The following is an 11,877-nucleotide window of genomic DNA, read 5'->3' on the forward strand; positions in this document are numbered from 1 at the left end:
CCCAAGGCCCCTGCTGAGCCCCAGGGCTGGGGGCTCTGATCTAGGTCTGGGCCATGGAGTTGGCCAGCTCTGGTCAGCCCTGCAGAGAACAGTTTGCTTCCCGGGTTGCTGGGCCTTTACAAAGAGGTCTTGGGGGAAGGAGGCGTGGCCGGGAGGGCCCAGCGGCTCCCCTGCTGCTTCTCCCCAGGCCCCCACCTAGCGGTGACTGCAGTCTCAGGCTCACCAGGCGCTCCACGTGAGCTCCGCAGCCTCAGCAGGCAGAGCCACGTGAGGAGGCGGGGGAGGGGAGGGGGAGGGCCGAGGCCCCGCCCACACGCTGTCTGCCGAGCGCCGCCCCGCCCCAGTGGTCTGATGTCAGCCTCAGACTGGGGAATCGGGCTCCGCCTCTGCTTAGGAAAGAGAAGGCCCAAACCGGAAGCCTCTGACCTCTCCCTCCACTCCTTGGGGATGGAGCAGTGCCGGAGGCCCACAGGGGCCCGGAGCTACCCTTCCCCGGGGGCTGATCCCAGCACGCTCAGGGTCCATTCGGGGGAGGGGCAGGCCGGCCATTGGAAAAGAGCCCCTTTCGTTGTCCCTCTAGCCGGGCCCCCGCTCCTTCTGGGGCCCTGGAAGGCTAAGCGGGTTGCGGGGGGCGTCTCTAGGCTTCCCCATTGCCCTGGCTGGCCCAGTGCCCCGCTTTGGCGCCTCTCTTTCGTGCCTCGGTTTCTCGCTCTATAAAATGGGACGCTGCCATGATGCTCAGTCGGCAGGTGGCCTTTGGGGCGGGCGAGCGGGCCGGCCGGCGGCTCCCCAGCTCCAGCCTCGTGAGTGATGCTGAGTCTCCTCTGGGGTCCTCAGGATCATTGAGCTGAATGGGCAGAAGCCGCCCCTCACCTACAAGCGCTTTCAGGCTATCATCAGCCGCATGGAGCTGCCCAGAAAGCCCGTGAACAGCGTGACGAGTCAGCAGATGCAGCGATGCCAGGCCGAGATTCAGGAGAACCACGATGATGCCTACGGCGTGCCGTCCCTGGAGGAGCTCGGTAGGATCCCTCCCCGTGCACGGCGCACACTGGGCTCCTCACGCCTTCCAGGGCCCCTTGCAAGTGGGCACGAGCAGCCTCAGTTTGCCGGTCCGTGCTAGGGCGCAGAGAGAGGGGAGGAGCAGTAACCAGGCGAGGAGGAGACGGATTTTAAGGCCTGAAGGCCGTTGGGACAGCCTCCTCGGGTACGAGGGGCGGCCCAGCCTTTGCTCCTTTCACCTGGCTCTCCTCCGCCAGGGTTCCCCACCGATGGACTCGGCCCAGCTGTTTGGCAGGGAGGAGAGACGGAAGCTCTGGCCCGATTGGACAAGCACTTGGAGAGGAAGGTAAGAACCCCCTTTAGGGGAGAAGCTGGGAGCACATCCCTGTCCGAGGAAGTGCATAATCCAGGCTGTCTGGCGCCCTGCCTTTCTCGGAGAAGCAGTGGGATGGTGAGGGGAGAGCTTGCCAGCTGGGGCGAGACCTGGTTCTGATTTATCTTGACTAATCACATGCTGCCTTGGGGCTCCGGACCCTTCTCATCCCAAGCCTGGCATCAAGGTCGGCCTCACTAAAAGGGGAAACGGTGGCTACCCATAAGGTATCTGAGGGAAAGCCCTGGGACCAGAGTCACCCCCCATTTGCCTGTTCTGATGCCCCAGATTCCACCATTATTAGAAAGTCTCTTCAGAATGTTCTGTTAAGTACAGAGATATAAAACGTGAAGCCGGTCACTGGCCATCGGCCTCAGGCCCCATTGACTCCACAGCTAATGAGGGACGAGAGCCCTGGAAGTTCTGTCTGATGGTGACAGGACAGAGTCAGAGTCAGGCCTGAAGAAAGGCTAGAGCTGAATGGGGGGTGACCCTGTGCCACTGAGGGAAGCACGAGGATGCCTGGCAGGGGGTTGGGGGGTGAGCAGGAGCCATGAGGTGAGCAGGTGAGATGGGCAGGGGGTATGGGTGTCAGATGCTGTTGTGGGGAGCACTGGAAGGATAAAGGGTGCTTCTCGTTTGGTTCTTTCGTGCCAGGCTTGGGTTGCCAACTATGAGAGACCGAGGATGAACGCCACCTCCCTGCTGGCCAGCCCCACGGGCCTCAGCCCCTATCTGCGCTTTGGGTGCCTCTCCTGCCGTCTCTTCTACTACCGCCTCTGGGAGCTCTATAAGAAGGTGAAGCCGCCACACTGCCCTGTGGCAGCCTCTGTCTGCAGAGCCCTCGAGCCCAGGGAGCCCTTGCCCGGCTCAGGCTGGCCTAACAAATGGGGTTCAGCTGCTCAGTCCCCCCAGATTGGGAGTCAGAGTCCCCGCACAGGCCTGCCACACACTCCCTCTTCTCTGGGCGCCTCAGCTTCCTGGAAGCGATGCTCCCCTGGATGAGCATAGCACTGGCGCCTTCTTGGTGTTCTCTGTTAAATAAGGATGTTCTCTTGAGTGCAGCATCTGATTGCATAAAATACTTGGGCCTGTGTAGGGAGAATTTCTGTTGGGGAAAGTCCCGACCTGCCCAAAGCCAGTTTGCTTTCAAGTCCTGGGTGTCCACACACACTCGCAGGGCTTGTTGGCCAAATTCTGGAGGCAGAGCCTTGCTCGTTCTGAGAAATGAGAAGTTTCCCTTGACGAGACAGGAGAGTGCCCAGGCCGGGAGTCTGGTCTGGCTCCCAGCAGGCCGGCGGTCACGGCCGGTGCCACAGCTCTGCACAGTGAATGGCGGCCCGGCCACGATCTGGGCCACCCAAGGCAGGGGATCAGGCACAGGGGCCATCGTCAGACGCAGGATTTAGGGGGTAGAATGGAATGTGGAGCCTAGAGCCCAGCCTCCCATCCCCCAGGAGGAACCCAGGCCTCTGACTCCCAGCCCAGGCCTCTTTCACTTCCCCGGCCCTTCTGAAGCGGCAGCAGCCCCAGCTTCCCCGGGAGCCCTGCCGGACCTTGTGCTGACCCTCCCCCTCGACTTCTCGCCTTAGGTGAAGAGGAATAACACCCCGCCGCTGTCGCTGTATGGGCAGCTCCTCTGGCGAGAGTTTTTCTACACGGCAGCGACCAACAATCCCAAGTTTGACCGGATGGAGGGGAACCCCATCTGCATCCAGATCCCCTGGGACCGCAACCCAGAAGCCCTGGCCAAGTGGGCAGAGGGCAAAACCGGCTTCCCCTGGATTGACGCCATCATGACCCAGCTGCGGCAGGAGGGCTGGATCCACCACCTGGCCCGGCACGCTGTGGCCTGTTTCCTGACCCGCGGAGACCTCTGGGTCAGCTGGGAGAGCGGGGTGCGGGTAAGTGTCCCTCGGGGCCAGGGCGGGCTGCCCAGGGAGGGGGAGCGCCCGAGCGGGCCCAGGGCCTGGCTGCGAACACCAGCACCGTGGCTCGTGGCTAGAGGAGCCGGCGAAGGCCCTTCCCTCTCTGGCTTGGGAGGCCGACCAAGCTCGTCCCCGGGGTGCCCCCTGACCTCCCCATCCCGCAGGTGTTCGACGAGCTGCTCCTCGATGCCGACTTCAGCGTGAACGCCGGCAGCTGGATGTGGCTGTCCTGCAGCGCCTTCTTCCAACAGTTCTTCCACTGCTACTGCCCCGTGGGCTTCGGTCGTCGGACAGACCCCAGCGGAGACTACGTCAGGTGGGACAGTGGATGATCCCCACGGCCGACCCTCCGGGGGCCCTGGAGACCTCCTCACACTCTTGCCCTGCCCAAGGCGGGGGGGGGGGGGGGGGGCGACCGTGCCAGAGGGCAGGAAGGGGAGCGTGCCCAGGGTGCCCGAGGGCAGGGGGCGAGCGTGCCCAGGGTGCCCGAGGGCAGGGGCCAGCTTACTGAGGGCTCCGGTTAGGCCAGGGTGAGTGCTAAAGGCCTTGGGCCCCCCGCAGGCGCTACCTGCCTCAGCTGAAAGGCTTCCCGGCCCGCTACATCTACGAGCCCTGGAACGCCCCCGAGCCGGTGCAGAAGGCCGCCAAGTGCGTCATCGGCGTGGATTACCCCCGGCCCATCGTCAACCACGCGGAGACCAGCCGGCTCAACATCGAGCGCATGAAGCAGATCTACCAGCAGCTCTCCCGCTACCGGGGCCTCTGTGAGTGCCAACCCCGAAGGGCAGAGGCTGGGCTGGGGCTCCTTCCCTGCTGGTCCCCCACGATGGGGGTGGGGAGGAGCAAGCTGGGTGACCCCAGAGGCCTCTCTGGGGAGGCCGTGTGGCCAGTTGTTCCTGCAGGGACCCTCCCCGGCCTATGGCCCAGCGCATCCCCCCACACTGGGCTTGGGGTGAATGGGCAGAAGGGGAGCCTCGGGCACCGTCCTGCTTCCCTTCTTGCCTCACTGCCTCCCCTGCCTCTTCCCCAACCCTCCTCAGGCTTACTGGCCTCTGTCCCGTCCTGCTTGGAAGATCTCAGCAGCCCCATGGTGGAGGCGAGCATGGGCCAGGCCGGCGCCATCGGCGGCTCAGGTGAGCCCCTCTATGGGCCCCTGCACCCAGGGAGAGACGGCTGGGGCCAAGGCTGGCCTTGGGTGGGGGCAGGGGACCAGGGGCAGATGCTGCTGACGCCTGCAGGAGCTGCGCCTGCGGTGGGCCAGCCCTGTGGGCAGATGCCCTTCTCGCCCTGCCTTCTCCCTCCAGTTTCCGTTCGTTCTTCCCTCTTTCCTGGCTCTCAGTCTGTCTCGGGTACATGGATTTGACTCTGCTTTCCTCGCAGGCCTGAAACCCCTGCCCTGCAGCCCAGCATCCCCGAAACGCAAACTGGAGGCCACAGAGGAGGCTCCAGGGGAGGAGCACAGCAAACGGGCCCGGGTGATGGTGGCGGCGGCGCTGCTGCCCGTACCAGAGCTGGCTGGCAGGGACGTGTGAGAGCGAGGAACCCCAGCCTGAGGGCATCGGGAGAGGGGGCACGGTGAGTGGTGGGGAGCCAGGCTAGCAGGGGGTCCACCTCCCACCGTTCCTTATTTTCACCTGGGCAGAGTCCACCCCATCCAGAAGGGGCCGGGAATTATCTAGCATCCATTTGAAATTGAGGACTTTCAGAAATCCCAATGGAAAAAGATCAGACTCTTCCTCCTCCCACCAGCTGACAGGAGGGAGAGATTTCATGACCCGCACCAGGCTTTCTGAGGGAAAACTCCTCCTCTTCCTCTTCCCCCTCCTCCTCTTTCTCTCCCTCTCTTCCTCCTCCCCATTTCCTAGCAGATTGAGCTCCTTAGTCTGGCCAGCAGAGAGCAGCACTGGCCCCAGAAGCTGATCAGATTTTAGCTCATTGATTCATTCTGCAAACATTTGTTGAGCTGTGCCCACCATGTGCTTGGCACTCTCTGGCCCCGGCCCTCAGGGGGCTGACCGTGCCTTGCCCAGCCCCAGAGGCTGAGCTCTGCCAGATGCTAACCAGACAGGTCACACCATCCCTTTTCCTTGCCTCCTAGAACGTCCCGCTGCCCTGGGCATTCTCATGCTTAGCCTAGAGGCACCAGAACTAGTCGTTGCCTTAGTGGAAGCTTCCTTAATGCTGTACGACAATCTCTCTCTACACTGACAATCCCCCCCAGAGGCCTCCTTCCTGGACAGCATCTGCTTGACAGCTCCCACATTCTGGCACTGCCTCTTTCTTGCTGAGTCCCTGTGGCTTCCGGTGTCTGGCGGCCCGCTGGCCTTGCTTGTATTTTTAGATTGATTCTCTTCAGTAAGGCAGTATAGGTTCCATGCACACAACTGCCTGCCCTTATTCCTTTCTGAAATTCTTTGTGGTCTTTCTTACTGATGCTGTCGTGCCCTCGCCCTGAGACTTGCCTTGGTTAGGAGAGAGCGAGCAGAAATTATTCCCTTTATTTTCCTAGCTGTGAGAGGTGAGGCAGGTTCCCTGGACATGAAAAACCAGAAAAATGGAGTTGCTCACAGTAATAAGCCAGCAGATGATTTTTGAGCTGTGACTCAGTGTCCTGGGTTGTGCTCAGTGCTCAGAGGGTGAACATGATGGATCCTGCCTTCAGGAAGGGGAACTTTGCTGGGACATGCCCAGGAAAGAGTTAATAAATAGCACAAGACAAGCTGGGATAAGTGCTGAGGAATGGTATCAGGAATAGGAGTTCAGAGAAAGGAGAAGAGGAGATGCAGGAGCCTCGTGCTATCCCAAGGACTGCCTTAGGGAGGAGAGAATGGCCCAAGAGGACAGAACCAGGAGCCTTGGGAGCAGTGGGGCCAGTTGAGGTTCTGTGTCAGGACAAGTTTGCTCAACATGGTCTAGCCTTAGGTGCCCCTTGGACTCTTCCAGGTTGGGATTGGACTAAGTTAGCAGCCTCTGGCCTGTCCCTTCCAACCTGTGGTCATGAAGACCTCTCAATGGAGAAAGGGTAGTCTGCAGATGGGAAGGGGGATGCCCAAGTGCTTGAAGCAAGCGGCCCGACTGCTCTTTCCAGTCTAGAAGTGGACAGACGTTGCGGCACGAAGCCCGAGATAGAAGGGGCTCATGGTCTTCTAAATGGTGTTCTAAATGGAATGGTGTTCCATTGTGGCCCGAGAAGGTCACTCACGTAGAGGGGAAGGGAGCTCAGCGGTCACCTAGCCTAATAGGGCCATTTTACAGATGAGGAAAGTCTCAGAGATGAAATGACCTGCCTTAGCCAATCCAGGTTCTCTGATAGTTAATCCAAGACTTTCCTCTAAGAAAGGCCCTTTTATTTGTTGGAGCTATTTTCTTTTTTCAAATCCAGGGTTTGGCTGTGGTGGAGGGAAACACTGGATCAATGTCATGGGGCAGGAATGGCTGTGATATGTTTGGAAACAATCACAAGACTGGTCTGGTTGGAGTGGAAAATTTGTCTGGGAGGTGTTTTTGGATAAGAGGGAAAGGCAGAGGGGTTTGGACTTTCTTCTGGAGCCAGTGAGTGCTTTTTTTTAAGGAGGGGAGAGTGACTTGATCCCAGCAGAGATAGAACGATGGTTCTGAAGTTGTGTACGGTTTGGATGATGGGAGGGAGGTTCTTGCTGTCCTCTGGGCAAAGGCCTGGCATCAGATGGGCAGCTCTTAGAGTGGAGAGGAAAGGTCTAGTCAGGAGAGCTGTCTTGAAGAAAGCTCTGCCAGCGAGACCATCTCTTACCTGCCTCCAGCCTACTGTGTTCTTTATTTGACCTCACAGCTGCTTTGGCCCTGGATGAACGCCAGGACTGTCATTCACCAACTTGTCCCTTATTTGTGAAATAGAGACAAACTTCCAAGCTGGCTGCCCCCCTTCTTCCTGGGGACTGTCATGGTGTGGGGGAAGCACTTTCAACATCAGAAACCATGTTTCTTCCCCATGAAACATTGGCTGCCTTTCAGTGAGAGCCCCAGCCCCAGGCTAGAGAGGCAGACATGGGCTGATATGTCAGAAACATGGGGTATGGGGGCTCCCTTCTTCCTGTAAGAATTTAAATTTAAGTTTTCATGCTAATATGAAAGTTCTAAAGTAATATTGTGGTCGCCAATTTAAAAACATTACACCTTAAGTCAAAATGACTTAGCAGCTTTATTTACAAAGAGATGGAAAGCATGAAAGTGGAAAAATGTAGATTAAAGAGACAGATTCTAATAAGCCTACCAGCCCTTCTCCTGAGAAGCTAGGATCAGCCCCAGCAGGGCTTCCCCAAGACTCTGTCTCCACATGGATTTCCTAGTAATCCTCAGCCATAAGTCCCAGTGGTATCTTCAGCCAGGGTTCCATCAATGCAGCCTCCTCCAAAGCCAAGGTAGGAATCTCTAGAACCAATCTCTCCAAAAGCCAGGAAAGGAAGGCCAGCTACTCACCCAGCAAGCTGATGCAGGATCCAGGGAAAGAGTCTCCTCTTTCAATCTGACTCACTGACTCAGAATGTCCAAAGACAAACTCCAAAGGAGAAGTTGTTCAAAAGGGGATGTCCCCTGGACCGGAAGTTCAGGACTTTTTATAGTCCTTTTCCCTCATCACTTCCTGTCCCTTCCCCATTTTACAGGAACCAATTGTAGACTTTCAGCTTGCCTAGCACTGCCCAGGGGATGGGGCAGTGGCCTCTGGAGTTGTCACCTACTCTAGCAAGTGACTTGTGAACTCTCTTACTTAGTAACTGGTAAGGTAATGAGTAGGGGTACTTAAGTTTTTTATCATTAACTTAAAAGTTGCTGATTGATAGACAGTCTGATTCGCTCTTCTCACTCCTCCTGATTATTAGCTGGGCAATTCTAGGGGAGTCCTTTGCCTCTCCTGGCCTGAGTCCTCTCAGCCCCAAGATCCAGGAGTCTGGACTTTTAGCTCAGACCTGTGGCCCTCCCCAGGATGGCCATGCTTGGCAGTGGAAATCAGTCTCACAAGAAGATACGTCCTGAACCCACTGGGCCGAAGTCTTCTCCGGGGCGGCTGCTCACTGCTATTTGTCCCAGGATAGCTTTCACGTTGCTCTGCTCATTGAACCCAAAGGGCAAGCTGTGCTTGCAGTGAGCTCTCATTCCAGTGGGTCCCTGTAATCCCCAAAGCTGCTTACTGTCCCAATTCCATTATGGCAGGGCTCTGGGCAGATTTCTTCTCATTATTTGTCTAATGATTTACCGTTGAGGAGAGCAGGGCCACATGCTTGCTTCCCTCCCTCCACAGAGCAGCCTGACCCTCCTCCCCATTCTCCCAGAAACAAGAGACCTGTCCCTGCCCTGCTTCGGTGACCCCACTTCCCCTTGACCCCCCTAGCTCCTGGCCCCACACCTTTAACCTCTCATTGCCTCAGACAAGACTCATGGGTCCAGGGTGTCTGAGATGGTTTCAGGGAATTCTGGTCAGAGGATTGTAAGATCCTAGAATCTGAGCTGGATGAGGCCTCATCCAACTCTGCTTTTTATGGAGGGGGAAACTGAGGCCTACAGAGTGAAGACTTGGCCATGTAATGGGCGGATCATCTTAGGTGGTGATGGGCTGAGCCTTGATTGCCCAACTCCTAGCCTGGTGTGTCTCTGGGGGCCGCATCCTGCTCCAGGCCAGCAGGGGCTCTTGTACTTCCCACAGAAGACCCTGCAGTGGACCCCAAAGCCCTTCACGTCCCCACCATTCCCTCTCTCTGAGCCTTTCACCCACCCTCTGCTGAGGAGCAGAGGAGGAAATGTCTGAGAACTTGCCAGCTCCTTTGGCTGCTGGCCCCCTTCTAGTGCCTCCCTTGGCAGGCCCAGTGTGGGAGGTGAGCCAGGACCAGACCTGAGCCCGAGCTCTGCGCTTCTTGGTGTCCTTTAGAACCAGGAAGTGCTGGGTGTGCACTTGTCTAGCTGGTTTCATCTTATGGTGGGAGGTCTTAGCTCACTTGTGTCCACTCTTCTGCCCGTCTTGGGTTAAAGGCAGATGGAAAGGCGCCCGAGAGCCAGAGAAGACTGATTTTTCAGCTTCCGCTTTCTCGGGATTTCCCTCCTCCATGTTGGCTGTGCCTCGAGGCTTCCTTTGAATGTCGACGTCATCTCTCCCTGCTTTGAGGCCTCATTCAATTCCCCTCCTTGTTTTCTAGAGACTTGCACCTCTCCCGGTGAGAGGCCTGACCCAGCCAAGGGAGGAACGAGTTAGGCCCTGAACCTCCTTCCATCCCAGCCCTGTGGCTTTCTGTGCAGCCGGGCTGTGGTAGTGGTCCCAGGACCACAGGAGACCCATGAAAGCAGCCCTCTTTCCCAGGCCCAGGAGGCTCGAGCTTTGCCTTAGCTGAGCAGCCCAGTTAGAGAGAGCTCAGGCGCAGACGGCTCATTGAGGGAGCCCCCATGTGCAGAGACCTGGGCTAGGCCTGGGGGAGCTGGTCCTCCGGCCTGCTGCATGACCCCTTGCTGGCTTCTCCGATGATGCCCTCCCCCAGCCCCCCAGCCTTTCTCTCTTGTCTGCCTCTTGCCCCCAGCTTCTGTAGGAGGCCTTTCCTGGGTCCTCTTCCCCCTGGCCCAGGCCTTGCCTCGGAGATGCTGCTCCTCTCTGTATGTCCCAGGTTAGCGTGAGCTCCCGGAAGTCAGGGGCCGAGTCCTTGTCTGCAGCGCAGGAAGCTCTTTGGGGCTTGCTGACCCTCCGGCCGGACTGGGTTCATGGAAAAAGGCTTTCATGGCCTCCACTTGTTAATAATCTGTAATTATTTATCATGAGAATCAGGATGGAGCGTGTGGTTGGAGGAACTAGATCTTCCCACCTCCTTCCCTTTCAACGCTGAGGGCAGCAGGTAGCGCAGACATCCGTCGGCCGCAATCCCTGCCCAGGAGAGCTGGGCTGCGTCTGCTAGAGACGTCGCTTTGACTCGTCGCCGGCGTCTTGTGACTCCTTTCTGTAAGGTGGCTCGAAACCCCCCGGGAGCTCACACTCAGACCACCCGACAGGCTTTCCCCTGGTGTTCGGAGGGTTTCTGTGCTGTTTCCATTTCCTTGTGGCTGGAGGTTCAGTGACTTTCGGAGCTCTCTGCAAGTGTGGAGTTAGACTCGGTCTCTGTCCCCTTCTTGAAGGTTGTTGGGAGGTAAATTAAAGAAATGCAGGGGACGATATAGGAAGGATTCCTTCACAGGTAGGAGTTAGAGAACTGGGGCTGCCCTTCCTCCCGTTGGCAGGAAATGTCTCCTGTACCCTGCTTGGCATCAGCCATCCCACTGGTCGGGCCCTCCCACCCCCAGGTTCTGTGCCCCCCCTCTCGGGACATTCCACTGAGCCTCTTCCCCTGCCACCAGCAGCTTTCTCCTTCCTCCCTTTTGGGGCGCCGGAGCAGGAGAGATTATTTGGATCCTGCTCCCAAGTGTCCTTGGCCTCGATCGAGACGATGACCGCCTCGGAGCTTCCTTCCAGCCTCGGGCCCTGCTTCTCTGACTCTTCCTCTGCCTTCCCAACTCTTTCATGCTTCAGGTCCTCCTGGCCTTCTCCTGAGTGACCCTTCTCTTGGCCTTCTCTCCTGCCCCTTCCCTCACACCCTCAGTCCACAAGCATTCATTAACTGCCTGTCACTATGGACCAGGCACCCTCCTGGGCCCAGAGACACCAAGACAGCGGAAACAGCCCCTGCCTTCAGGGAGCCTTCATTCTGCTGGCGGGAAACAAAGAGGCAGCCCCCTCCCTCCGCCATCCCTCGGCACTGCCCCTCCTTCCCAGCCTTCTCTGGAGCTTCCTGGGGAATTCAGGGCCCGTCTCCAAGGGATCTCCCTGGCCAGCGTCCTCGGTGCCCACGGCCTTGGTATTGGCCATACGGCCCCTGCTGCCCCGCACACACGCACACACTCTTACACACTTGTTCCAGCTTTGTTTCTGGGGCACTGTTGAGAGGCTCCGGTTTTCAGGAGAATGGCTAGCCCTGGGCTGGTGGACTCACCCACTGCCCTGGGTACTTCCTCCTCCTGTGCCCCCTTCCTCCCTGGCCTTGGCCTTTGTGTATCTTGGCCCCCGTGGAGCTCCCGCAATGTTTCCTCTGATCCCTTTGGATGTCAGAATGGCAGCCCCCATCCTTGCACTCTCTCAGCCCTTCCCCAGCCACCAAGTGCCAGGCTGGCTGTCCCGGGGAGCGGGACGGTGGGATGGACAGCACATGCCTCTGGTTCAAGATGTTGGCTAACCGTTGGTTTTGTGCTCTCTCCCATTGCAGCGACAGAGCCGCAGAACTGAGCGGATGCAGAAAGACGGGGCGCAGGGCGGCCACCATGACAGTAGAACATGGACTGTGGGGAAGGAGAGTCCTCTGAGAAGAGAGTATGTGTGTGCCTGTGTGTGTGAGTCTGAGGAGGCACCATGTGTGACGTGTGCGTGCGGAGATGTAGCCTCCGTGCCTGCTGCACCCTGGTAGGCCTCGCTGCCCCCCTGGGCACCCAGAGCACTGCTCTGCAGTCCCCCAGAGGAGGTGACCTGGCCAGGCTCCCTGCCAACGCCTCTCTGCCCCTTCCTTGTGTGCCCGCCCCTCTTCCCTGTGCCCCAGC

The 11,877-nt window shown here is 58.4% G+C and overlaps 1 protein-coding gene across 1 annotated transcript in view; it reads left to right on the plus strand.

Moving 5' to 3' along the window:
• CRY2 (cryptochrome circadian regulator 2) overlaps positions 1 to 11,636 on the plus strand; it is a 27,087-nt gene extending 15,451 nt beyond the window's left edge. Inside the window, exons 4-12 of the mRNA XM_044680077.1 lie at positions 838 to 1,022; positions 1,260 to 1,348; positions 2,033 to 2,173; positions 2,968 to 3,279; positions 3,468 to 3,619; positions 3,865 to 4,067; positions 4,344 to 4,436; positions 4,684 to 4,878; positions 11,550 to 11,636. Coding sequence (XP_044536012.1) covers positions 838 to 1,022; positions 1,260 to 1,348; positions 2,033 to 2,173; positions 2,968 to 3,279; positions 3,468 to 3,619; positions 3,865 to 4,067; positions 4,344 to 4,436; positions 4,684 to 4,835 — 1,327 coding nt within the window. The 3' untranslated portion in view covers positions 4,836 to 4,878; positions 11,550 to 11,636. The remainder of the gene's footprint in view (positions 1 to 837; positions 1,023 to 1,259; positions 1,349 to 2,032; positions 2,174 to 2,967; positions 3,280 to 3,467; positions 3,620 to 3,864; positions 4,068 to 4,343; positions 4,437 to 4,683; positions 4,879 to 11,549) is intronic.
• Positions 11,637 to 11,877: the final 241 nt, after the last annotated feature.

Source organism: Gracilinanus agilis, chromosome 6 (assembly GCF_016433145.1).
Source record: "Gracilinanus agilis isolate LMUSP501 chromosome 6, AgileGrace, whole genome shotgun sequence".
NCBI lineage: Eukaryota > Metazoa > Chordata > Mammalia > Didelphimorphia > Didelphidae > Gracilinanus > Gracilinanus agilis.